The following is a 27,753-nucleotide window of genomic DNA, read 5'->3' as shown; positions in this document are numbered from 1 at the left end:
TTGTCGTTATCCTAATACCTTAAACGGTCTTTTTTTTTTTTTCACCGACATTCTCAAAGCTTAAGAAATTTTCGCAAGATGTCCTTTCCGTCGCCTCCCGTGCCCCTTTTGATTGCTTTCCTCTATTCCGCGCCGCCGGGCGTGCACCGGCTTGAGAACCTCCGAGGTTTTAGAAAGGGGTGACGAGAGGGACTTTCCTTTTTGCTGCCTGCCTCCTAGGTTTCGAAAGACGATCGGAGCGACGTTGAATCCAGCTCCGACGAAGACGAGGAACAGCCTCCCACACAGAAGGTTCACAGCAGCGCCACCAACGGTACTAATGGTGCCACCAGAACCAACGGCTACCTTTCCGGGGCCCCCTGTCAAGACGAACACTAATCACTTGCCGATTTGACGTTTCAAACACTGGAAAGATGTCGCAAGCACCATTAGTAGAATATTGTATGTGAGACATGAACAACATTTCCTGTTTGATACCGGAAGTACTTAATAGAATTTGTGGTGATACCGTGTATCCTGGTATCAAACAGCGTTTCAATAGAATATCAAAGCATTCGAATAGTGCACTGCCCAGTCTTCTGTGCGTGAAAGAATGAAGGATTTCCATTTTTATTATGTGTGAGCATGCTCTGTATATGTAGTCTGACATAATGGGAGCGGTATTTTCTTATGTTTTGTCTTTGTATATTATTTATTTTTATATTTGTTTAAGATTTGTGGACAAAAGGGATTTTTTTTCGTTTAAATATTTGACTTTCAAAGTTGAAATTGCTAGGTCATGGTCCTGCTGCTATTAATTTCACTGCTAAGTCTGCTTTGACAAATATGGGTCTTAATTTTTGCCACGTGCAGCAATTTTGGATACGCTTTCAATGCAGTGGTGTCACCTTGCTAGATCAGTGGTTGCATTCTTTTTGTTTACAGGTTTAATAATAGTAATAATGTATTCAGTCAATATCTATAAGGAAGAACACTTTTATAATGATTGTAAACCAGTCAACCAGTAACAGTATTATGTCCATGTAGATTCATTTTGAAGTGAAAAAGGTATGACTGTATTCCAAGTTCCTATAGTATTCAAGCAATAGTATAGAACCATTCATACTTCCTTTTCAACAGCCTATGGTGTAAAACCCTGGTTAGCTTTGGTTTACTTAAAGAACACTGAAATATTCTGTTGATGATATGAAAAAATTGAAAACAACAACGTGGTTAAAGCTTGTGTTCACATTGGTGAATAACATAATCTGTAAATGATTAGCAAGCCACTAAGCTGTTTCTTGCAAAGTATAGTAAATAACAGTATTTGCATTAGTTTGTTTTTTTTTTGCTTACACTGAACATTGCTTTGAGGATATATCCTACATTTCACCGATGATATTCACATCAATGGGAAACTCATTTATGGGAGCCACGTTTTAAACCGCTGCATTTCATTATTATGGAGGAAAACCTGAAAGCATGCTCTTTCCTGGACAAAATATTTAATACTCTAAATTCAAATACACTTTCCGACCAAAGCAGTACACTCATGCTTATTAATCAAGAACTTTACTCCGCAACTGACAAATTGTTGTACGTCTTACTCCATCACTGAAACAAGGATTTCCAGTTCATTACACGATTAATGAAATTGTTGTCCGATTGGGAAGCAAGACAGTTAAAAATCCTTCACCAGAAAACATGTATTTAATGAATCATCTGCGATACATTTACGGTATGTAACCAGATCACATAGAGGAAATTCTGGAAATGTTCGGAAACTAAAAATGTATGGTTCCCAGCTGCAGCAGTGGTATCATCTGATAAACTAAAATGTTTTGCTTGCATCCACATATATGTGGTACCATCTAATAGGAAAAAGAATATTGTCCATGAATCTTGCAGTTAATCTCTTAAATCTCTTGCTGTTTTAACCTAGATAGTAAATCCTTGCATTCTACTTTGGGAAATAATAAATAGACTTGGTACTGTATTTGTAGAAGGGAAAATGGGTAGCATTGATAAGAAACAAATGTTGGAGGAAGTCTCCTGTTAGGTTAGCGTGATTGTCCAAAGCTTTTTAAGTGATGTTTTTTTTCAGTGATGTTAAGGCACTGTTTCAGTTTCTTATCTGAAAAAGGTCAACTATGGACTCTAAAATCTCAGCTAAATAAGTGGATGCCATTGACAAAGAATAAACTGACCTGACTGTCTCTAGTCTAGATTGAATTAATTTACTGTTTCTGATCAAAAGATTTCATATTCCAAAGTATTCTGCTCTTCTTCTTAAAATCGTGGAGGCAGCAGGATTACACACTTAAGACGTAATATAAGGTGCCTTCTCTGATTTCCTTTTCTAGTATTCATCAAGTATAGAACCATTGATCTTTGTATTGGAATATATTTCCCCAGTTCTTAAATATTAAACAAAAGTAGCAAGGGAGTTCAAGCAGATGTATTTCATTAACAATATGGTTCAAACATAAACACAAATGCGTTTTTATTTCAAATAAATGAAGTTCATTAAGTATACATAGGAGGTTTGTAGTCTGCCTAAATATGAGGTGAAATTGCAGCAATTTAATAGCAAAGGTTTCCTAGTTTTTATCAGTTCAACAGTTTGGTTAAGAAAGACTGTAATCTGATTCACAATTGTGACTGTCATTGGTTTGGTGGACAGTTCTTAGTGCATATGCATAGTGACAGAATAACCTTTAGGAAGTCCAAATCTGAAATTGTTGCCAAGTTTGTTTTTGAATAAACTCCTTCAAACAAGACCACACCATGACAATGTCTGTTTTTTTCTTCTTCTGCATTTTAGCATGTTGATTTCTGGACTGTCAATTGGTGTTGAAAGAAAGCTAAAAGGGCAAAAACATGTTATTACATTCTGTGGCTACTGCTGTCACTAGTCCAGATGATCAGTAAATTTACAGTCTCACATAAACATTACAATTCAGTTCTATTAAGACAGCTTAGATCTTTGTTGCAGAATTCTATAAACTATTTGGAAATGTAAAAAAACCTGACCAGACATTAGAAGAAAATAAACGTTATGCTATTAAGATGATCGATCATTTGTTATGCGTACTGTGCATCCATGTAAAAGAAATAGATTTTTGAAAGAAGAGTTTTCTTCTTCTTTAATGTGATAATGTGTCTGTGCAGTTCTCCTAGAAACACTGGAATAAAAAAACTTCTAGCCACTTGTACCTTCATCAGCAATTCCCAATGTGCTTTGTAGGTTTTGTATGTCACCAGCAAGCTACTGTAGTTTCAGCAGTTTTATGACACAGGTAAGATTAAATGTGTTTCAGTGCTTTTTTTGTTAGCCTTTAAAATATTTTAAATTCACAACCACAGTTAATTATACACTATAGTTGTAAATACTCTACCTAACCTAAACCACGGTAAGCAAGTGCCTAGATTTTTTAGGTTTAGGTTTTTTTAACATTAAGAAAAAGAATGGTTTAAAGATGTTTTTCTTTTTTCTTTCTCTTTCGACCAAACCGAAAGAAGGATTAGAGAGCCATGTAGGCTATCTTTAACAATCCAAAGATGGAATTTGCCAAAGAGGTTTTTTTTTATTGGCCCAGCAAGCCCAGATGATTACCCAGTGAGTGATTTTTCATGGCTAAAGTTTGAAGTGCAGAGTCAATAAATGCAAAAGTCTGGAGTGCAAAGTCAATAATTCGAGCCAAAGGAAAACAAAATGAAGGATCCTGTGAGCGGCTGTACCGTAAGTAAAGGTTAAAATCATTTTCGTAGTGAGCCACAGTTCAGTTTGTTGGAAAATGGAATTATTTAATACCTTAAAACGGAACTCTCCTATTATGTATCATAGTTGAGAATAACTAAAGATTTTTGTCAGGAGGGCAGGTGTTGCAATTCAAACACATGCAGCACAACTTTTAACCTTGAACTTGTTGTACTAGTTTTAGTTCAAAACTGGACATGGATTTTAAAATACTTTAAGCGCCCCCCCTAAAAAAAAAACAGATCGGGTTGAGACTTTACAGTGTGGTTTGCATGTATGTTCTAGTACAACCTGCTGTATCAGGATCTGAAGAAATTTTCAAAAAATGGAGAACATTACTGCAAGGAACTCATGACAGTCTTTCAACAAAGGTAACTTGTGTATGTATGTTTTCCCACTTCCTTTCGAACTAAACACTACAGTATGTTTACTCTGTGAAAAACAGTGTGTAATGGTAATACACTGCAAAATCTAAAAAAATGTGAAATATCACAATTTACAAAAATATTACGTAGTCACACCTGTATCATATCAATGTCCTCAAATGCTATACACAACACCTGTGTTATTTCTAAGATGTTCTTTGATAGCTTAAAATATATATTTACCATGTTTAGTTCCAGTCCTTAAAAGCTTTCAGTTTTTGCATAACAAGCATAGCCTGAAATGAATGCAATTTAACTCTTCACAGATTTTTCATTTTTAACATGCAAAATAAACAAGCACTGGCCCCAATTAGCCTTTGTAATCAAAGGTTGAATTAAACTGACTTTTTAATGGAAGAGATTCAGTGTCAATCACAAAAATGATAATAAGCATAATATAAATGTTTTTGGTTAGGCCGAATGCTTTCTTTAAATACAAATTTCATTTCCAAGATGATGTCTAGGATATGTCAGACATTTCATAAGGCTTTAAATTACCTCATGAAAACAAGCCCAAAGCCAAGAAGCAGACTGAATGTCCCTAATTAAATTTTAATAACCACTGCAGTTATTTTTTCACAGTCTAACAATGTCAGTGAATATGTAGAGGGGAACTGACTGCAGGCAGTCGAGTTGTCAAGGACTGCAGACAAGTGTCACAGGGGGGTATCTGCCTTGAATAAAGCACAGCCCCCTCTGTCACAGTGTTTAACAGACCTTCAGACACTGTGAACATCAAACCAGCTGATAGGAGAGGATAAGGCATGGATAAAGGATTTCTAAATGATTTTATAAGGGAACAAAAAAAAGGTTGGTGCTTAGCAACAACGTGATTTTTCTTCAATCGGAAGGGTTCTTGCCTTAGGTGGAAGAAGTGATAAGGATACAGGACAAATGAAAAACAATGTGCCATGACCTTCACTGTTTGTAAAGCAAGAGCAAAATCGGGGCAAAAATAAAGTATGTTTCAAAGCGTGACCACAAGAACCACAGAAATTACAATGCACTTCTGTGTTTGTTTGCTCAGTCATGGGGTGAAACTGCACATCTTTAATTAGAAAGTCCTTCACAGAGCATTGGTTTCAGATTAAGGAAACATTTGTTTAGCGCTCATACGTATGCTTTGCAGCCTTCCTTAACCTCAGTCTTAAAACCTAAATGACAAATTAGTAACCCTTCTGTTGCCTTACCATATGTAAAACTGTATTTACATCGGCCATTACTTGTGTCAGTATCCATTACAAATTACCCAGTATTTGATGAGAAATAATACATTCTGACATTTTACAGGTATAGATCTAAGAAACATTTGTCACTGATTAAGATCTATTTTGATATTTCTATACTTACCTTAATGCTGGTGGCAAAAATCTGGACTTGTTTATACAGAATAACACTATTTAAAAAATAGAATCTATACAGAGGAATGATTACAAATAAGAATGAGAGTTCTAGTAATCAGAGCTTCTTTGTACCCTAATGTATTCTAAATATTTCCCATGCTGAATAAATAGAGAACAAAGGTTTAGCTTGATTCTCACCAGTTTCTCTATTTCTGTATTGAGGTACAGTATGTTGAAAAGTGAATGTCTTCTGAGCTCCACATGAAAGCTGTTATTCGTCAGAAATTGCTACTTGGATAAAACAGAATCTGTCTCTCGTCCAGTTCAAAAGCCATTGCTGAAATTAAGAACATAGAGACCTACAGTATGTTGTGCTAAAACCACATAATGATCACTGTAATCTTTTTGCTTCAAGAGCTGACCTTGAGATCAGTTATGCAAAAGGACTGCAGAAACTGGCTAACAAGCTAACCAAAGCATCAAGTGGCATGACTAAGAAGTAAGTATCTTGACCTCATCCATAATGGATCTCAACAGCAATACACATTCCTCCTTTTTCTTCTGTATTTACAATCCCGTTCTCTTTCTCTCAACTGGACAATATTTCAAAAATGACCACACATTTGAGAGTGTAAAATGAAGAAAGGCAAGTCAGTTAATGAGTGAAAGCTGCAAATAATTTTAAATGGATATAAGATTCCCTGTTATTGATTAGTTACATTCAAGGAACGGATGAATATTTGTGGATAACTATGATACACTTTTTATATACTATGTTTCTGTTATATTCGCAATAAAAATGCCACTCTGATCCAGAATATAGACCATACAGAATATAGAGATTTGGGGACAGAAAATGCTTTTGCACTTACTGATATAACGCATACCATTTGAAATAATATGGCAGTTTTGAATCTCAAATTCCACATTTCCAAATGTTACACTGAAGAACTTATTCTCTATGGATGCAGTGAAGCGCAACCATTGAATTTTTGACAGAACACAGGTGATATTGATTTTTTTTTGTTTAAGCTCTACTTACATTGCTTGGAGTCATGTCTCGGATGAAATGTGTTCTACAGCTGATATACACAGGTAAGGATTGAATTCTCACCCCGGCTTTTTGTTCAGAATTGATTATTCTGTAGAATTGGAAGTGTGGGCTTGCCATTAACCATTTTCTTGTCCGTAGAACACTGGGAAATGCTTTTCAGCAGGAAGCCATTCAGCAAATTCGACAAGTTCTTGACGATCACACAAAAAAGAAAAAGCCTGTATGTATTTTGACTGCCTTCCCCACAAAAGTGATATAAATCCTGTCAGTTTACTTTCCTGTATGTAAAATGACTTCATCACTTGTAGATCATGACAGAACGTATAACACAGAAGCAGTAGTGAGCAGGGTTCTAGAATATCAGGAAGTCAAGGAATATCAACCAAAATACTCCAGTACAATACCAAGCTGCATAAATGGGTGAACATGTAAGTTGCTTTGGATAAAACCAGCAAACAAAAAATTGAGTAATAACAATATTAATGCATTAATGCAGTTTCTAATTGATAACAGCGGATACTGTATTGTACAGCAGGTAGTAATAGCACCCAAACCTGTGTGTGACTTGGAACTAAAGGGGGACTAGTTTTAGGCTTAGCTCTTGTATTCTACTAAATTCTAAAATAAATCAAATGTTTTTTGTAGTTAGATAATGCCGTTGAAAAGATGGGAAAGTATGTACTAGCCAACTGGAATGAGCAAATAAAGGTAAGTTTTTTCTTTGTTTTGTGGTTGTCAATGCAATGAGTCAAAATATTGACTTCAAATGGTTATTTATCAACAGTTAAGTCATATTCTTTTAGACATATGAATATAATATCCTATTATTTTAGAATATTCACTAAAGACAAGTAAGATGTGTAGATGTTACTGTACATGCATTTCCCAAGCTTCATTGTTAGTTTACATACAAAATAATTATTAACATAAATTAGCATTAGTAGCATAATATTTCTGAAAATATTTTAGTCAACATAAAAGTCCCTTTATCTGATCAGTTTTATCATGATCCTGTAACTATCAAGCATTTGTGATCAAGCTAATTATAATAATTAAATCATTAACCCCTTAATATTATATTCCTCAATATAAAACATCTTGATTTGTGTTTCCAAAAATCATCTTTGGACCATTTAGTTAAGCTGAAATATTTCAAGTCAAAGTTAAGATTTTGCCGAACCAGCCCTTCCTGTTAGGATTATTTTCTAAAAAAAAGACAGGTTTTTTTTTGTAAAAGAGGCAGATACTAGAAGAGAAAGAAAAATCATAAATTGCATACATTTATAAACATTTACTTCCTTAAATCTCTTACTAAGCCTGCATAGTTAATGCAATTATCTGGCGTGTGCTACCATATTAAGAACACAATTGTCAGATTGAGGTTACTGATGAATACATGTGTTTACAGTATGTGAGTAAGCTGGAACTGACCTTGGAACAGGAATTCAGCTACATGCTTGAAAACCTCTCATACTGTACAGTACACAGTATGTTAAAATATATTTTCCATGCAGATAAAAAAGAAGTTATTTGGGTTAACAAAGGAACATGAAGCCCTCTTCAATTTTGTGGAAAGCAACAAGCATTTGTCCACTGAAAAAGAAAAGCAGAAGGTAATTGTCTTAAGATCCATCTAATGAGTGTGTGCTTTATTGTTATTAGATATGAAATTCTAGTAAAAGCCAGTAATCTCCACCAGAAGAAATTTGTCATTTGTAACTGTTACGTGTAACCACAATAATATTTTTCAATGATATTTCATTGCCTTATGTTTTCTCCTAACAGTAATATGAAAACAGGTAATACTGTACAGTACATTATGCATTATGCAATCTTCTGTTTTATTTGTCCTCAAGATGCTTAACAGACTGACAAAATCTGCTGAAGTCCTGGCAAGGACAGATGAGGAATACTATCACATCAGTATGGCTGGTCACGAACACCGAATAAAATGGGAGACAACTCTGAAGAACTGCTACCAGGTTATTGCTGTTTGCTAATTAAAACATATAGAAATTTTAAACGTTTTATCATGAGTTGAAGTTCTATCATGCAAAAAAATAAGTTTCCAAGTGACATTTCCTGTGATTTCTCTCATCTCATTTATTCTTTTTCCTCTCTTTGCACTCACAATCCACGTAACAGACGACATCATGTTGTGCCATTTATCCTTGTCCCAGTTTAACCCAGCTATTAAATTCTCCACCACTATCACTGACTGTAGACAGATTGTACTGCAATTAAGGCACTGCCTGCTCTGGCTGAAGGGCTTTGCAGAAATAGTTCCTGTGTAAAAGATAATGGTGTCCTTGGAGAATAAGCCTGAGACATTCTTTATTTCATATTCAAACAAGAAAAATCTCTTTTATCTTTCATGCAGAGCATCCAGGAGCTGGAAAAACAGCGCATTGAAATATTATGTGAAATTCTGAATAAGTACAACGAGCACATCTCCAGTTTTGGGAAGACTCTCATCATTGTAAGAAGATAGACATCCTTTTTGGCATCTTAAAAACACACACTACATCTTGTTTCACAAAAAGAGTAATAACAGTCTGTGTCTTCTAAAATGTCCTATAGTTGTAGATGTATACACTATTCTAATTGTCATCGTCACCGTCCGAACTAGCCAGGAATAAATAAAACAGGGAAGCAAATGATTTGTACTTCATAACTTTAATGCTTTGCACTATATTTGCACTGCATAGTTTTAATGATCAAGAAAGCAATAGGTGTAATAAATTACAGAGTGCTGATGAGTGCTTATATTTGTTTTCTCACAGTGTCAAAAACAGATTGACCAAGCCATTAAGAATGTCAATGTGGAAAAGGACATACGGACCTTAGTGGAAGAGACGAGCGTAACCTCAGAAGACAACAAAGCCGAGTTCCTGCTTGCAGATTATTTTGTGAGTGTTACTTTGTGAAAGATTCAGATTGATTCTTGCTATCCGTGTGATTGCAATGGTACACAGAATATCTATCCCAAATGCCTTTCACTACTTCTGATAAGTACACTCTTGTGGTAGGTTTAGAAAATACACTAAAGAATTTCTGGAAATCAGGAGAAGCCATGACTCACACAGGCAGCTCATTAATGTAAAGGAAGTGATTTTTAAAGTTAACTCAAAGCGATTACCCCTGCTGCCTGTTGGAATTCACTCCCATCTCCTCAGGTCTCAAGCTGCTTTCTTTTGCTTCTTCTGAAGGGGCTAGTGACAGCATGGCAAAATGCACTGCACCCCCCGAGCAGGGTCTGTGCTGGCAGCAATCCAGGCATCAAGAGTTACTTGGAAACAGGGGTGTCTTAAAAGTTAAAGCCGCTGTGATAATGATGCACGTTGTATCTAAGCAGCAAATTATCTCATGAATCACACAGGATCAAATTTGAATTTTTCCAATTTTGTCTTATACTGTGTGTTATATAACGGTTTTACTACACAAACAGCTTACAGTTGTTTTAATTAACCAATGTAAACACCTACAGTATGAACCAGTATTGGTTATATTATTATTTCCCAGTTACTTACAGCTGATTCATTTCCCTATTTATTTCAAGTTACAGTACTTGATATTAGGCTAATCTCCCCAACCAGATCTGGCAGTATTACTGGGTGTGTTCACTTAAAATGACATTAGGAAGTCAAGATATGAGCAAAAGGGGGGAGCTGTGAAAACGCTGGTTAATCAAGCTTAACCTAAATTTGTGGCAACATGTTTTTGCACAATACAGGAAGAGGACAACAAAACTACAATGAACAAAGACAGAAGAAAAGCCTCCTTGAAGGTGAAACTCCAGCGGCTGCAGGATAACATCACAAAGACCAGAAAAGACCGGGAAGGTCCGTATTATTGAAAGGCACATTGAATCTGTAGTGGGAATGACTTACAAAGGGGCAACTGTAATTAAAATGACCATTGAATTCCAATGTTAAATATTATCTCAACTAGAGGCACAGATCCAATAGTACTGTAGTAAGAAGAATACATTATATTATTACACATTGTGCACACACTTCTAGTATTGATGGCTTATGCAAAAAAGGTGTTAAGAGTCGTGTAGTTTATCTGCTATGTAGTCGTGTTTATTTTATGTTTATTTAAAGTTTATTCCATGCTGAAAGGAAAAGAAAAGAGACGCAAGCTTCTGGATACACACACCTGAAAAGGGCTCTGCAGCTGAAACGTAGGGTTTCTTTTTTTTCCTTTCAGCGTGGAATAAACCTTTACCTGTTCCTTTCCAGCAAATGAACTTTGAACTTTGTCACGTTAAGAGCTTACCTGTTATGTAGCATAATAAGCCACTGATAGACTACTGCAATAAGTTACAACAAGGATGCCAAGTGACTACATACTGTACTGTAGCTACGGACCATATGCCTACAACAAGAAGATTTATTCTGAAATCATTTGATTAATTTCTTTTTCCTTTTAAACATCTAACAGGTTTGGAGAAAATGATGAAGACCTACAATGAAAATCCAGCCTTTTCAAACAAAAAGAATCTAGAAGAGACTGAACAGTTGCTTGATGAGGTAAGCTAGCAGTGTTTAACGGTTGTCAAGGCAATTAGACATCATCAGCAAAGCATATTAAGAACAAAAGAATAGTTTTGAGACAAGTTCCAAAGGTCATTCACCCCATGTAGCTAGTTTGGTAGTTAGAAACTAATTTATCTGAGAACCTTATCCAGCTTTTTTTGTATGAATCAAGCTTTTTTGAAGGATATCAGCTTCTGGTTATCCTCTATTCTTTGGTTAATGTTTCACTGTTCATTTTGAAAATTAAATTTCAGTTCCCAGCCATATATCAGTCCACTGGGAAAATATTAACAATCGTTTAAATCAGTGAAACGTATTCAGAATGATTTTCAGAACGATTCTGTTATAAAAAAATATATATTTTTGAAATTGTCCATAGACAACACTGAAACTGAACCTTTTGGAAGCTACGTATTTTAAACTTTCTACAACTATGGCAGAACTACAAGGGAAACCAAAGCCTACACATCAGTTTAGTGACAGCATCACCAAATGGAAAGACAAGGTAAGACTGCATGCAAAGTTATTGAAACATTGTCTAAATGGTACTAAAACTGACTTCTCTTTATAAGTTTGTTCAGCAACCACCCTCTACCCATTAAACACAAAATAGTAGAATGGACTGCAGAATAGGCTAGTGAAGAATACATCTGCTTGTAACTGATTCTTAGGATCATATTAATTAAAAGAGCTGTCATGACATTGTAATATACTTTCAGCAGGTGTTGGGAACATTCAAGTAATCACTATGTTAAGGATAACAAACCGTGTAGGATAAAATTGTCTATTGATCTATTCATGTGTGAAAATGGGTTCAGAAACATTAAACACTGTGTCCGAGGAGATTATAATCTACATAATCTCCTTGATGTAGTGATTGCTTTAATAGCCCTAATAGCTGGTGGAGTATATAAAGTTGGATATAAACCAAGGTCATTAAACTGTAGATCTGATCAGAAAAGTCTTGAAAATGTAATTTCTCTTGGAAGTAACAGACCTTCAAATGACCTCAAATCATAGAAACGTCATTAATTGAATAATTGCCCAACCAATGAGCATGAAACATGTGCTTGAATTCTCAAGTCAGTGAATCAGTGTGCAGCAGAAGCCAATACACCAGATATCAATGTGAGAGCCACCTGTCTGCCACAGTACAATTTTAACGAACAGGGATAGCACATTCAAAAGAGTGTTCACTGCGTGTGCACTGCGTTTTAAGAAACACAAACCATCGGACAGAACAGTACAGTTTTAAAAGAATAATTTACCATGACTTGGTAAATATGACTTAAAGTGGACAACACCGACAAAATGCAACAGCAGCTCACTGAATTATAGAAATTCATTTTTTCAAAGGACTATCACCACAGCATTGTACAAATACCCCGTCCAGTCAAGATCAAAAAGACACCTTACAGATCGAGGCTGTCCATGAGATTCTCAGTCATTCACACTGATGAGGAGCAAAATGACTCGGCTATCCCATCTGTGTCAAGAAGTAGCAACAGTGGTACAGCTAGTGCCCTCACTGCAACTTCAACAGCAGTAGATGATGATGCACGTAACGGGTACCTGTCGGATTTTGACGAGGAAGAGGAAATCGATAAGGGTAAGCCATTTTTCAGAACCTTCTTTAGTACCTCAGTTAAGAACTCTAGGTATGCATTTCCTTTGTGACAAGGCTTGTCAATGATAAATCATTGTGTGCGGCACCATCATGTAGGTCTAAAACTTGGTCGCAGGTGAAGTCAGGTTCAAGACAAAATAAAGCTATATCTGCGAAACAAAAAAAAGGCCTTTTGATCTTGTTGTGTGCTAAAACACTATGTTGTCCCTTTTCATGCTGCCGTCCTTGAACAGAAACATTCGGGTATCAATGCAGCTCCAGTTTGACACTTGGTTCTACATGGAAGATGTGTACACAAGGTCAATTTTGTTTAGATCACTCAAAGCAAGTGGATCCTTCAATTCATCTGTGAAGAGATCATTAGTCAAACTCAGCTTTGTAGGAAGAGAGTAAGAGCCCCAGTATAAGAACTTGTGATTCACTGATATCTAATTGTTCTTTAGGTTCTTAGCAAGCCACAAACAGTTATACAACTATTTCATCAACAAACAATGTCTGAGAATTTAAACTTCAAAGGCAAATTCAGCTGCATCAGAGGGAACTTAATTTAAGTAAAATAGTTTGTGGTCCATAAAATCTAAGATACAAAATATGGAAAATTTGTTTGTGTGAATCATTTCAGAATTATTTCCCAGTTTCCTACTTACACAGGTTAAATAGGCTTCCATAACAACAGCCGTAAATGAAAGAATCTGCAGGACAGGAGAAACTTGGGTTTCTTAGAAGCACATCTTTCCATATCATTAGATCCCTAAGAACTGGATAATTTTTCAGTTTTGCAACATACCCAGTGCCCTGTGGCCCTCAAGGATGACAATTAGGCATTCCTTACTTAATTTGTGAAACTGATCATAACTTTAGGAGTTAAGGGTGACCTATAAAATCTGTTGGATAGTGGCTCTCTGGGACCAGGTTTGGTCACCTGTGATATATACTGTAAACAATGACAGACACATTTTCATGAAACATCAAACATGCTCACTTACAGATCAGCTACCATAGTCCGATCCTCCAGCCTATACTTTTTTGTACCTACAGTACAAAACCCCTGTTGCAGAGTGATCTCTAAAAAATGCTCACACAACCAGCAAGGTTACATAAATAAGAGAAAGGCCTCGTATTCCAAGCCAATAAGCTGCAGTAGTCACAGCTGTGTACTCCAGAGCCAGTGAATCAATTTTATTTGTGCAGCAAGATCTTGTGGGGATATACTGTAAGTTTTAATTTTTCAAAACCACATTTCAAGAATTTGAAAGAAAATGAGAAACATAAGTGTAATCAGTAACATTAAAAAAGCTAAAGAGGCTTATTTGCTCAGAATTATTTTTTTTAGAATGTCATTCAGTCCATATGCAATGTACATATTCTACCAATTTTAATATGGGTTTGCTCCAGGGGGAAGTGCTGCCCTGTATCTGCCATGGTAGGTTCAGGCTCATCCTCATCCTCCAGGGATAAAATGGCTGATAAAAGTGGATGGAATTGCGTCTGTAAGAAACTGGTTAACGTTTATTTCCTTCTTTAAAAGACTGGCGTAAGGGACTGTGTGCTGTCTCATAGTGTGACAGAGCAGAGCTATGTTTCTATGAAAATCATCATGCTGTGTATTTTTTGCAAAAGCTGAACTCTTCAAAAACACACATTTTCGAAGTCAAAGACTTAGAAATCTTATTAAACTGTTCTGTTCTTTTTCCACTTCATATTAGGTATGGAGTTTGCCACTATCGGCAGATGCAGGGCTCTTTATGATTTCAGGACCGACATAGCTGATGAATTAACCATACAGGAAGGTAAGCAATTACTGGAAAAAAAACACTAAAAGTACTGTTAATGAAGCAACTTCAAGCTTTAAAAACTTCTAGATTACTTTCGATTTATGTTTGTAGTATTACCATGCAATTATCTATCTAAATTGTGTGCTGTGATATCACTCATATCAACATTTAGATTGATGGCTATTTAAATCTATTTAGCTGATGCTCTCACACGTTGTATTTCAACAGGTGATGTACTAAACATACACCAAAAGGACGACAGTGGTTGGTGGTATGGCTCTTTAAGAGGGAAGAAAGGCCATTTTCCATCTACATATGTTGAAGAATTGCCAACGTTAAATTTTAACCAATCGTCAGAAGTATAATAAGCTGCTTGTGCTTGCATATTCTCATACGGTTCAGGTATCTTATGAAAACTGGCAAGTTAACGCTGCTAAATGTTTTCAAACTGAAAAATTGCTATTGCTAGATTTAGAAAAGATCTACATTTGTATTGAATTCATTGCTGAAGACAAATTAAAAATAGCCCTCTAAATGCCTGTCCTGTATCTCCACCTTCAAGCATACGAACTATATGAACTCGGAACATTCTCGACATCAATTTAGCACATCTTATTATCCTTAAAAATCCATATTACACACTCCCATTTTTATTCCACGTGCTATTGAATCAGGGTGGTAGACAATTGTATAAGATTGTAGTGAGGAAAAAAATAACAAAGCATGTTTGTTAAGCCTGAGTGACACTGGACTGGATCTGCAACTGGGATTAATTTTCCTGAAAAAAATATTTCATGTTTGCCTATTGTTCTTTTTTGACTTAATGGTACATTTTACTGTAGATATCCTATATAGACTAAAGATAATGCTTAATATTTGTAGATTTGGAAAGACAGCCACTTTGGCTACATTGCTGCTCTTCAAAAAGATATTTAATCTTCCATGCTGCAGTAAGAGAACTCCCCCATCATTTCATCAGGAAATGTTGCTTTAATATTTATACTTTATAATGCTATCAGTACCCATTTCAGGTCTTGAAATTCTCCAAGAATTAAAGTCTCTCCTCTTCCCATTAAAATCTCATCTCTCAAGTGTTTGTTTGCATTACAGTATCTTACATTATACATAATGTAAATATTGTTGCAATGTTGTTTAAAAAAATATTTAGAAAGATATTTTAAAAAGACTGCCATATATATGCTAATATAACAAAGAACTCTTTTACTTAAAAACATAAGTTACGTGATATTATTACTAAAGTGCCAATAGCAATGAAAAATAATGCACGCGTGCATTTTTTATTTTTTACCAAGCATAGTCCATCATGTAGCTTGTTTGGGAAAACGTTAAAATTCATTTCCAGCAAATAGGTGTATCATTAACATGCTAATACCAAATACCAAAAAATATATTTTTCCTCAAATTGTATTCCACTCTCTATTAACATAGAAAAATGTTAACTACTTACAGAATAAAGATTTTATTATTAGCAAAGGGAAACGGATGTGGTGTGCATCTTTCTTTCTACGGTACACAATTCAGTCTCATTTCATTACTTAAGTAGGTCAAACACCATGCAGTACATTAGGAAAATCCATAATTCCAAAAGCACTAAAATACTGCTAATAACACATCTCTCTACACAAAAAAGCAGTAAAATTGCTTTTTAAGTCTAATACATTTGCCTACATCCATGGTAAATTGCTGCTGCACTGTAGGCTCCAGTCATTTACTAATCCAAGGCATAATTTACAATGAGTCATATGAACGATTACAAACTGTTACAAAGGAGGTCATTCAGCCCATCTAGATAGTTTGCTAATTAATTGCTAATCGATTTAAGGATCTCATCCAGCTGTTTCTCGAAAGAACCCAGGTTGCTGACTTACTGGCTGGGCAATTTGTTCCATACTCTCATGGCCTTTTGGGTAAACACATGCCTGCTGTTCTCAGTTTTAAATACTAGAAATGCTTTCAGCCATAAGTGGGACCTGAAACTGGACAGCCATTTTAAACATACACATAAAAACTAAAATTTCAGTTTTAGCCCAATTTATTTTCTTGAGACATGACTGTTACCACTTACCATGTTTATAAATTCCTTGGAATCAGCATTATTTCTTCGTAGATGTAGAACTGAGATTTGTTTCATTGTATGTTTATAGCTAGAAATATAATAGGAGAATAGAAAGTACCACATCTGAAGGGATCACTTGTTTTGAAGCCAAATGGTTGTGCCAAGTAAGTTTTTTTAGAAATCAGAGTTCAAGCACTACAGACATTTGATCATGTGAAGACAAAATAGAATCTAAAAATATATTCTATAGATACAATATAGATCTAAAAGTGTAGTGTTCCAGGGAAGAAATTATTTTTTAAGAAATAATTTAAGGCCGTAGAATACAATTGTACTAAATATCAACAATATTTAACAGAACAAACAATACTCATTGCACTTATTAGTAATTTTAATATAACTGATACTTACAAAATAACAGAATAACAAATAAGAGAAAGTAACAGATACAAAAAACAAACAGACATTTGAGGACATACTGGAGGTGGGCTGTGTGGCTGAGTGAAAGGTATAAAAACTGTTTCTGCATATCAAACAAGTATTATGTTACAGAGCAAGTTCACAACTGCCATATCCACTTATGAATCCCAACACAAAAAACTTACTTCAGTTGCCTGGAATGAGTAATAGCAAGGGTAATCGATCAAAGTCAAGAAAACACTCAAAAAGGGTCATTCTACAAATGTTCTTAGATCTTTTGGCCTGTAAAAGCTCAGTTAAAAATAACTTATTGGATCATATATTTTGATGTTTGCAGAGTTCAGGATGTTTAGCTGTTTGGTAGAGCAGCAAATTCTTTCCTAACATTAGTAAGAAAGGCAGAGAAGTTGTTGGTTTCCTGCAATCTGCTCTCCAGATGAGACATGCATTCCAGTGGTGGATCACATGAAACCACTGGATGGGGAAAGAAAATTAGGTTTCAATAATTAGGACATTCTCAGCAAAGCCCATTCTTCTGCTAAAGTAACTTAAGTCTCAAAATTGTTCAATACCAAACAATTTTAAAAGGAGCATGAATAAGCAATTAGTCTAGAAGACAAAAGTAGCATAAAACAAGTAATCTGATTAGCATCTTATTAATTAAATAATTTCTTGTTTCATTTAGTTTGGTAGATTTATCCTGCGTCACTTTACCTTCATATACGCCCTCTTCACTGATTCGCAGTGTAAAGGTGTACACGCTGTCCAGATCCTTATGGTTAACTCTTCTGAACACAAACTGCAGCTTCTCGCCTTATAAAAACAAACATGTACACCGAAGCTTTACTGTAACCAAAAGTTCACCAAAAAGAGTACGAGCACCCTGAGGAAGCTGTCCTGAAAAATATACGACAGCGCAGCTCTAGGAAGAGATCGATTTACATTCACACTCATGCAGAGCTGCTTGTTTCTTTCCCACAGCTTGTAAAAATCAGTGTCCCCTGGCATCCTGTATATTACATTTCCCTGCCAGTCGTAAAACCCTAAGGATTAGAGAAAGTCGTAAAATGTTCAAACAAAGCACAAACAATTGATAAAAATGCTAAAAGGCCCATTAAGCATTTTAATGTAGGAATTCGTATAATATTGATTAGCAACAATTAAGTGACAAACTGTAATTTCCGATATTTGCCATGAAATCCAGATGCTGTGGCTGTGAGCACAGGAAATGTGTTATTTTGTGCAATTTGTTCACAGGAATCAAAACCAAAGATGTGATGCGACTGAAAGGCAATGCAACCCTGGCCATTACATCCAGCCTCCTCATAAACCCATCCTGACAGAGATATCTGTATCTCTCCTCCTACAGATGAGAGTATATCACATTGAAAACTTGCAAATCAATTTTTCTAGGTAGTCTGTGTGATTTACACTGCAGCACAGCACTGCAGCTGCATGAACCACCGCTATTGTATCCAATATCGACTGGCTACTTGTACACTTCTTAAACCTAAGGATTATGTAACATCTATTAGTTTTTTTATTTAAAACTAAATTGATCATTTAGTGTACATTTCTGTGTAGAGCCATGCAAGAATACTTACCATGAAGCTTACGTATTTCCAACCCAAGACTCTCTTGAAACACTTGTTTAGCCTTGTTTAGATTCTTCAGTCTGCCCTTATTCACCTTATTTTGAGAGGTCATCACTTAAAATGTGAAGAAAAAAAATCAAATTTATTTGCTTATCCTATCTAAAGTCGAAGCTGTACACCAGTCTCTGTGGTCCGATAAAATACAGTACACTTTTTAAAGCTTTTTTTTTTAATCAAAACATGAAGATTGAAAATGAATACTTTTAAGGGTGAAATTAATTGATACATTTAGATTATCAAAAAGCTTTTCACAGACTGCTCTTTTATAAAAAGTCCAATTCTAAAAATGTAGGCATTAAATATTTAAGACATTACATGTCTTTGGACTGAGAACTGGTTAAAGGATAGAAAAAAGGACAGATAAGAGGTGAATGCTCAAAATGGAGTAACAATTGGTGAAGTATTAATAACCACATGGACCTATATAAGGACCACCTAATCTTCTACATTTATATCAATGATATAGATTCTCATATACTCAATAGATTAGTCAAATTCACAAATGATTCTGAAACAAAAAGATTACCAGAAAATGTAGTAGCTTTGAATTAAAAAAAAAGATTTAGACATAATTCAAGACTGAACCATCATTTAACACTTAAGCAGCCAATGGAGTTAAGCAGTTACAGGTATGGTCGGGGGGAACCCAGCAGATTGTGGGTATAATAGTACAGAACCAAGAAGAGCCTCTATAATCAGTCACCACAATTTAGAATCAATTCTACATTTATCTGAAATGTTACCTATTTAATGAACAAAACAACAGTTATTACCACTATAATTAGTCTTAGTGGAACCAAAGTTTAACAGTAACGTAAAGATGAAATAAATCAGTGAAATAAAATTTGACCATAGAACAGTTCACAATTTTGCAAAGCTTTCAAACGCTATTGCAGCGGAGTAAATCTGGATATAGAAGCTGAGTTTTAAGTCCACGAAAGCCAACAGTTTTAGATAAAAAGTTAACCAAAGAGATCTCAATATAAACAGGTTACTCTAAACCTGTAACTGTAGCTGAATCAAATATAATAGTTGACTGTCATAATTGTAAAGGAACAGCTAAAGAATGATTGAATTGTATCATCTCTGAAAGTTTACTTGTCCTTTTTAAATATATTCTGAATCTCGTGTTTAATACAATGCAAAACGTACATTCTATTGAAGTGAACCAGTATTTTTCAATTAAGTTTGAAGTGCAAATTACTTTCGACTGCATCTACTGTACTGCATAAATAAACGAGAAACTCACATTCCCGCTTTTTGGCATTCTCTTCTGTAAGCTTCTGCAATGCTTGCATCATTTTCTCCTTCTGCATTTCATTTTCCTGAATTTCCGATTTAACTTCAATTATTTCGGCTCCTCTCTCCTGAATCTGGGCATTTTTGTGTTCCACTTCTGTGAAGACAAATCCGTAAAATCCATAAAAATAGAATCACAAGACAGACAATATTGGGGAACCTAATATTTCCCAAAAAGTTTTCGTTTACCCTTTAAAAATGCTTTCATCTTCTCAAACATGGCCTCGTCATCCTTGCATTTCTTGTAACACGCGTCTGGAAAAAGGGAAAAGACAAATCACGAAATCTGACAAGAGCGTGGCATTCAATTTGTCAACGGAATGTCACCATCCATCCATTTTCTAACCGTTTCTTCCAATTCGGGGTGACAGGAGAGCCCATCTCTGCAGGGCTCAAGGCAGACTACGCCCTGGACAGGACGCCAGTCCACCGCAGGGCACACACAGACAGACACGTACACACTCACACACCAGAGCCAATCTACCAGTATGGAAGTATTGGACTGTCGGGTGAAACCCACACGATGCCGGGGAGAACACACAAACTCCACAGAAATAACACCCAGGTCTGGAATAACCTGCAGGTCCTTTAGCAAATTACACGTAATGGCTACATGGACATACAGTTTTCATTGGATTCAGCATACTGCACTACTTGGACATAATATATTGCATACACCCTGGACACATAGCAGCTCTATTCATATTGAGTTTTATTCCATTTCTATTATCATGTAACCTTATTTTCTTAACCTTAATTTTGTGATTTTTGTGAGCTCGCAGAAAAGACATTTCATTGCCAGTAACTACTGCTGCACGCTGTATTGTTGTGCATTTGATAAATCAACTTTGATTTGATCTGAAGTGAACCCAGGCAGGGCCCCAGCAATGCTAACCACCGCGCCACCCTGTAATGTCACTAGTGAATGAAAATCTAAGGTTCATACCTTTTAATGATTTCATCTTCTCTTTGTGCACTCGCTTCAGCTCGACTTCAGTGCTCACATCTCCTAAGACCTCATTTAAAAGTGTGATTCGCATTTCTTCAAGCTTCTTGGAAAACTGATTGTTAATGCCTGGCTGTTTGATGGAAGCCATGGTTCTCCTAAACACAAAATTACATTCATTTATCCCGTTTGCATGCAACGAGAAAATAATTTTAACGTCTAGTACGCATGTATTGTGCAGGCTGACTTCAGTTGGGTAAGTGAGAATATAATCAGACATATATAATTTTATATACCATATAAAAATACAAAATAAAATACTGAAGCGAGATTCTAATAAAACCAGATGAAACTCACAATAATGAGTGCGAAGTTTTTTTAAACGAAAAAACAAACTAATGAACTATGCATGAAGGCTTAAATATTTATGGAGATAATTCAATGAGGCATAACACAAAATATTAACACCATTCCTTAAACAGAAATAAATAGTGCAAATAAAGAGAAACATTTATATTTAGATCGCACATATTAATAGAGTAAGGACACGCGAATATAATAAAACATCACATCTTAGTCGCAAAATAAATCACTAAACCATTTCCCTTACTCATGCAATAATGTAGTGTAATGAAGATTCTCATCTAATAAATTAAAATGTTTCTAAATACTTTAAAACAGTTACCAAATTCAACTTCCGCGCCAAACAAGCTTCGGACGAATCACCGGAAACGTCTGGAATATTCAAATTTGAAAGGACACTGGAAATTAAAATCAAGTGGGTGGAATTTGCTGGATTTTACTTTGCAATTCGTAACTTTAGCTGCCTTGTTAAATCTCACATTTTTATAAATAGATGGCTACTCCTACTTCTTAAGATACACTAAATTTCGTTAATGTTTATTAAAAAGGTATAAAACAGTGAAACGCTACTACACATGGTACGGTCCAAACCCATCCCAGAATGCAACGCCACCTCTTGTTATTCTTCCGTTTTCACATGCGGTAGTGAAGAGATGCAGGGCAACTGATACAGTTTTATACGTCTTATAAAGAGACTGTCAGGCGTGGATGAAAATACATCCATTCTGAAACAGTCAAGTGAACTTTATCAAAACAACGGAAAGTAACAGGTTTTTTTTTGGTGGATTTAGCTCTTATGCTTAGAATGTTGTCTTAATGTCAATGTTAGTTATGTATAATTAAAGTTTTAGTTTTCTTATTTTGGGATCCTGTATTAGGAAAGGATTTCTTGAAAAGATTCTGTAGTCCGATTTTTTTGTTATAGATTTTGTATCACACCACCGAACAAAGCTCAAAAGACGGGATATTTTTCTTTCCACTTATCAGCGTTTTTTTTTTGTTCCTCTTATAGTGTTGGCTATGGAGTAGGTAAACAATGATATACTATGTACTTAAATGCTTAAATGTTTGCTGACTACAGCAAAGACTTACATTGCATTGCATATAAACCGTCTAAAGTCTGGGTTTAAAAGAACTCCCTTCTGACAGGTCAAATGAATTTAATCTCTTGCTAATAACCAGAAGATTACAAGCGAATCTGAAACGTCAAAATCAGCTATAAAAGATCTTTAGATCAACGAAGTAGTAGCAACCAAACAAGATATAATAGGGCTTAGTGCTTCCTCTTATTTATGACCCGAAATTCTAAAATTAAAACATCTCAAGTCTGCATTACAGAATTTCATTAACAAATTCATTTTAATTCACAAGATCATTAGCGGTCAGGGTTCCCATGCGGGAAAAATAATTATAATCGTTACCATTAGTGATGTAATGTATAGAAATGGATAAATTACATATTTCATCTGTATGCAAATATGAAATGAAATAAGGATATTTAGGATATTTCAGCTCCCCATTTAACTTGGCACCTTGGGAAACTGCCTAGTTCATCTTGCATAACATCACTTTATTAGTCCTATACAATTTCTTGCATTAGGAATTCGTCTTTTCAAATACCCCAGCTTGCTCTCCATGAAACACAGACACAGACAGGGAGAGAAGCCTGGGGTCAGAGCTATTGTACAATGCCCCTGGAGCAGTTGGGGTTAAGGGCCTTGCTCAGGGGCCCAATGGAGTAGGATTCCTCTGCCGGCTGTGGGATTTGAACTGGCAACCTTCCAGCCACAGCCGCAGATCCTTAGCCACAGAACCACCGCTCCGCCCCGCCCCGGACATCATCTGTGCAGGACACGTCAGCCATGAATGCACTAAACTTGAGAGTTATGCAACCAGTTACTGTACCTTTACATTTGTCAGTCAGCAGTTGATCTTGGACTTTATGAGTGCAAAACTATTTCAGCATGGATTCTTGTGTACATTTTGTTGCCATTCACTCATTGTGTAAAACGTCAAGGAACGCTGGAGTTGAATAAATCAAGCTATCCACACAATAGTTTACATTTGTAGACATACTGCATACAAAATTAATCACACAACTTCACATCCCACATATTTGATTTTTAAGGTACTATACAAAAGTTATTTTTCCCCCAAATTATATCCCAACTGTCTGTGGCTTTAATAAACACCCCTGAAGTCACAAACCGTAAATTCTGTAACAACTTCATGTTTGTGTTTGGACCACATCACTGGACTGATTTTAGAAGCAGCTGTAGCCTTTTATTGTGTTTTGAAGAAGACTGTACACAAGATTCTGTACCATTAGGTACAAGAAAATAAAACACAAGCTTCAGAAATGTTGAAAAATTGTCCTTTATCGGTTGCAGAAACAATTGTGCAAAAGCTTTAATCATGTAGCAACTTACTGTACTCAGATGAAGCTATAACATTTTAAAATTGTGGTGATTATAGTATAACCATATTCATGCAATATTTAAACACTTCACAATGAAGAAAATGCTCAAAAATGAAAACAACCAGTAAGATATAATTATGGATACAGTGAACTCTCAGGCACCAATTTCATTGTATTGCCTTTTATGTTATGTAAATATTTTACAAACTACATCATGAAATTAAAATTGAGCAGTTTCAAAACTCCATAAATCAGGAAGATTAAACAGTTTAAAACAGAAAAAAAGAAGTGCAGCAACACAACTATAAAAGCTTATACCAATACAGGATATGAAATGTACAGTGTCAGACTCATCTACACGGTCATTTAAATGTTGACTTCAGGTACAAAATGAGCACTGTAATTTACTACTGCTTGCATTCTATAGTCTGTGATCCTTTTATTGGTCACCAAGAAATTTTACATAGTTCATAACACAGAAACAGAGGCAGACAATACTAGATGTTGTTTAGATGTGTAACTTCTAATTCAAGTATTTATCGCTAGCGATATATGGATGAAAAGCTTCAACGTGCATGTCTCCGTTAGTACAAGTCTTTTAGCGTAGGGGAGTCGTTCTTTGCATTTGTTAGTACTCTTTTTTTTTTTACACACACATTTCCAGAGCTCCATGTAGGTCTTCATGATAACCTCCATTAACTTCCAGGTGCTGGTCCTAAAATGGAAATACTTATTAAAGCACAAGATTTTAACTATATTAAAATAAGCTTTAAAAGTTTTGGGAAATTACACCTAATACAGGATTGTGTTTGTATGAATGATGAAGGGACAATCTGACTGGACAGAAAGTAACAAAAAAAACATCATTCGGGTTACTGTACCTCCAGGTCTTACGAACTTGCAAGCACGCAATACAAGCTCGCCTTTGTGGGAGGGTGTACCTTTTACACAGATTCAGAAACATCATTGATAGATCATGTCCTAAGATTAAACCAATTTCATGCACAGAATGCACAGTAAAATTTCACCATTTTTTTTTTACCTTTTCATTAAGCTGGAAAATAGTTTTTGATTACACAAAAGGTCAAGTAACAATTAACCCAACTAGTAAGTAAAAGGATGGATTTCAGGCACATATAAATCATTCTTCGTTGGAAAAACTTTTGCGCTGGTACCTTCTGTCCTTGAAAACATTCTTGAAGAATTTTAGGCAGTAACACAAGCCTCAATAACATTCTGCTGTATACCTCAGGAACAGCAGTTCTAAAAACAAAAGATGGTATCTGAATATCATGTGTCTTCTAAGGTGAGGACACCAAGTTGGACAGTCTGGAGGGAAACAGAGGAATACTATAAGCAATGTTAAAGAAAGGTACAACAAAAATACAGCATACATTTAAAAAAAAGTTTTATCTAAGGATTCTACACATGGCTGTCAATGTATATGTATGAATGCTGACTGACCATCTGCTTAAACAGACAGCGTCTTAAATATCACCATTCAGTTTATTATACCTCCATTTCTTACGTCCTTGCAAGCAAACCATTACAAGAACGCCTTTGTGGGAGGAAACAATTTTACCAAGTTCAGATCACTACAGCCCTGCTCCCTTTATTTCATTATTGTCTGTAGGTTAAGCACCCCTGACTGGCAAAGTGATCAAGAAATTTCTTTCAATGGCAAAAAGATAAAAAATCTCCTTTTAGCTGTTACCTTACAATAAAGAATGACATTCCAATTCCTGCTTAAGTAAATCTCAGTCTGGGTGTTCTTGACTACCAAATGCACAAGTCATCTTCAGGAACTTTTCCTAAAGACAAAGACAATTTATAAAAATCCACCTATCCCATATGAGTTACCTTCAGAGAATTTAAAGATTTCTACTCTTAAAAGAAGTACTAATTCACTTCACCACCACAACGAGAGCTACCTACTTGATTAAGAATGTGTGATCCTCCAGTCGTACAAGAGGTCTTGGCATTAAAGCTTGGCATTAGTAACCCCAAGTTTCCTGAGCTGCAGAAACGTCTCAAATCCATCCTGGTAATCACTTAATGTGAGTCATCCAGATGTACCTAGTTGAAGCCTGTATATAACTACAGGGAAACAAAAAGATTTGAATCTTATATATATACACTTTCAATCACACTATTTTCCAAAACATTCACATTTTATAAAAAAAGTTATAATTAAGTTGAACAGTGATCATAAACATGACAGTTCAACTCAAAGCTTATTTCTCATAAAGCCCACAGTACATAAAAACAACTTTGTGATTTTCACATCACAGCTGTTTTAGGATTAAAGTGCTTAATATTTCATTCATGGTGCAATAGTGCATAAAATGTATATTGCTATCTCTTAGAACTAGCAGTTCAACTGAGAAGCAGGCAAGCAGACTTTACTCTTTACATTCTAGATCAGTATTTCACAAAGGTTAAAGTGTTGGAGTTAGAGTATACCAGAGAGGCTACCATAAGCTCTCCCCAGCCGTAGGTATCGTCCATTTATCTCCCCACTTTGACTTACCAAGTTCTACTAACACTTAGTAGACTGGCTTGAGTCAGGAGGGTTCATACAACACTTCCCCTAGTTACCCACAATGCTAGTTTATGTCGTTTTCGCCTACGAAATGTGTCTTTTCACAAGTAATCTCATAAAATCAACAGACTTCCTCGGCCGCAGTTAACAACCATGGAAATAAAAAGCATCCTATGTAGACACCGTCAAAGCATCCCTCGTGTATATATATATAGCTTTACAATATTGCAGTGTACTCACAAACCGTAAACCTTAACCTACAACTAGAATTCATATCAAAACTCAACCAGTTAGCTGTAGTTTATAGATCAAATCCATGATGTCGAAGTCAAACCTCTGACTACTTTCAAGACGCAGCTGCATAGCCCCAAAATGCCTCTTCATTTTGTAACCTTCCTCGTTGTCATAATAAAAGTTTTTTTAATGCTTTGCGTTTTATGTAGAGATCCGTCGATATGGGACAGAACAGCAATAGTAAAACTTAAAGAGACCGAATACAGACTTTAAATTTCACGTTAAACAAATATTGGCTTGACTTAAATTAAAACACGTTACAATATCGTTGGAGCAACATAGTTTACAGCTTTATAGACCAACGTGGACTCACAGCCTTGTAATTTTAGGATACAGTCTAAAATGCAGTTCTACTTCGCAGTTGAAGTAGCTTATAACAGTTACTGCGGTTTTCTTTTTCAGAAAGCGCCCAAAAGGACAGCGCAAACTCCATATTGACTGCAGGTTTGCTTACGTCGGCTTGTCTATTTAACACATGCAAAGTAACTAAATACTTACAAAAGAAGACGTATAATACAGAACATTAATATACAGTTAACACATTCACAAATCATATGCTGGATTCTCTTACCCCCCGCCAAACGTCCTTCGGCCTGAATGGGGGGAAAAAAGGATATTTCACCTCCAGGCAAGTTCATTTCACGACATGTGCGTGTAAAATACACATGCGCACACCCCTGAGTGAGCAGGAGATACACCCCCGCTGGTAGTGCCGCGACTTCTGGTGGCTGGATGACTAAACACAACAATAAAGTCGTTCGTGTTCAGTGTGTTGGAACCCGAATGATTCAAACAGCAATGTCTGAATACGGACGTGCGATAGGATTCTGATTTGTTTTAATCCAAACTGAACATTTACGAATATTTTGGCAGTAGGGGGCTGGCATGCAGACTTTTAGCTCGCCTGTTCAGCCGTCAACATTGTAAATCCATGAACAAGTTTTTCAGGAACCTCTTGCTACAGCACGTACTGTATAAAGGAACTTAATCCTTCATAGTTTGTCCTGGGAATCTGTGTTAGGTATGCGCCACTCGCCCTCTGGTGGATACCTGGGACGATAGCGCCCTTTTAAGGAATCAGAGACTTAAATCTTGGCTGCGTGCAGTCGTTTGAATCTGAAGCATGCTCACACAATATCGTTTGTGTACTGTTTTTCAGTGCACCAAGGTGCACGGTCTCCCTGACAGTACGGTTTTTACGATTGGCTAATTTCAAAAGCATCCTGTGTATAAG

At 35.8% G+C, this 27,753-nt stretch overlaps 3 protein-coding genes and 1 long non-coding RNA gene across 5 annotated transcripts in view; 2 read left to right on the top strand and 2 right to left on the bottom strand.

Annotated features, from left to right (window-relative positions):
- Window positions 1-2,757, top strand: part of cers6 (ceramide synthase 6) — a 56,417-nt gene extending 53,660 nt beyond the window's left edge. The window contains exon 10 of the mRNA XM_088931305.1: window positions 220-2,757. Coding sequence (XP_088787431.1) covers window positions 220-378 — 159 coding nt within the window. The 3' untranslated portion in view covers window positions 379-2,757. The remainder of the gene's footprint in view (window positions 1-219) is intronic.
- A 917-nt stretch (window positions 2,758-3,674) lies between these two features.
- Window positions 3,675-16,004, top strand: nostrin (nitric oxide synthase trafficking). Of its 2 annotated transcripts, none has more exons than XM_088931004.1 (16): window positions 3,675-3,721; window positions 4,025-4,110; window positions 5,923-6,006; window positions 6,540-6,602; window positions 6,700-6,781; window positions 7,207-7,269; window positions 8,076-8,174; window positions 8,418-8,543; window positions 8,942-9,040; window positions 9,345-9,470; window positions 10,295-10,403; window positions 11,008-11,096; window positions 11,482-11,607; window positions 12,459-12,711; window positions 14,436-14,519; window positions 14,733-16,004. In XM_088931004.1, the coding sequence occupies exons 1-16, from the start codon at window positions 3,695-3,697 to the stop codon at window positions 14,867-14,869; spliced, it is 1,653 nt and encodes a 550-aa protein (XP_088787130.1). In that variant the 5' UTR covers window positions 3,675-3,694; the 3' UTR covers window positions 14,870-16,004. The 2 variants fall into 2 exon arrangements, with proteins under 2 accessions (XP_088787130.1, XP_088787129.1); XM_088931003.1 differs by having other exon boundaries at window positions 12,441-12,711.
- A 954-nt stretch (window positions 16,005-16,958) lies between these two features.
- Window positions 16,959-21,629, bottom strand: spc25 (SPC25 component of NDC80 kinetochore complex). The gene is made up of 7 exons (XM_088930556.1): window positions 21,587-21,629; window positions 20,902-21,059; window positions 20,145-20,210; window positions 19,906-20,052; window positions 18,606-18,710; window positions 17,716-17,814; window positions 16,959-17,475 (listed from the first exon to the last, which is right to left on the bottom strand). The coding sequence occupies exons 2-7, from the start codon at window positions 21,050-21,052 to the stop codon at window positions 17,351-17,353; spliced, it is 693 nt and encodes a 230-aa protein (XP_088786682.1). The 5' UTR covers window positions 21,053-21,059; window positions 21,587-21,629; the 3' UTR covers window positions 16,959-17,350.
- A 1,995-nt stretch (window positions 21,630-23,624) lies between these two features.
- On the bottom strand, window positions 23,625-27,203 carry LOC148822024 (uncharacterized). The gene is made up of 5 exons (XR_016093938.1): window positions 27,091-27,203; window positions 25,619-25,780; window positions 25,398-25,494; window positions 24,859-25,012; window positions 23,625-24,398 (listed from the first exon to the last, which is right to left on the bottom strand). It is a non-coding gene; the product is annotated as an uncharacterized LOC148822024 (long non-coding RNA).
- Window positions 27,204-27,753: the final 550 nt, after the last annotated feature.

The sequence above is a fragment of the Atractosteus spatula genome, chromosome 13, assembly GCF_055471065.1.
Source record: "Atractosteus spatula isolate fAtrSpa1 chromosome 13, fAtrSpa1.hap1, whole genome shotgun sequence".
Classification (NCBI taxonomy): Eukaryota; Metazoa; Chordata; class Actinopteri; order Semionotiformes; family Lepisosteidae; genus Atractosteus; species Atractosteus spatula.
Note: the sequence above shows the minus strand (reverse complement) of the source record. Positions and strands in the feature narration are given on the sequence as shown.

Excerpts from the sequence above, each read along its gene's own strand:
- nostrin (XM_088931003.1), top strand. The coding sequence starts at position 3,695 with ATGAAGGATCCTGTGAGCGGCTGTACC. Across the intron at positions 7,270-8,075 it reads ACTGGAATGAGCAAATAAAG|ATAAAAAAGAAGTTATTTGG; the intron begins GTAAGTTTTTTC and ends TTTTCCATGCAG. Across the intron at positions 11,608-12,440 it reads TCACCAAATGGAAAGACAAG|AAATTCATTTTTTCAAAGGA; the intron begins GTAAGACTGCAT and ends ACTGAATTATAG.
- spc25 (XM_088930556.1), bottom strand. The coding sequence starts at position 21,052 with ATGGCTTCCATCAAACAGCCAGGCATTAACAATCAGTTTTCCAAGAAG. Across the intron at positions 20,211-20,901 it reads GAAGATGAAATCATTAAAAG|ACGCGTGTTACAAGAAATGC; the intron begins GTATGAACCTTA and ends CCCTTTTTCCAG. Across the intron at positions 17,476-17,715 it reads TGAAGAGGGCGTATATGAAG|TGGTTTCATGTGATCCACCA; the intron begins GTAAAGTGACGC and ends TTCCCCATCCAG.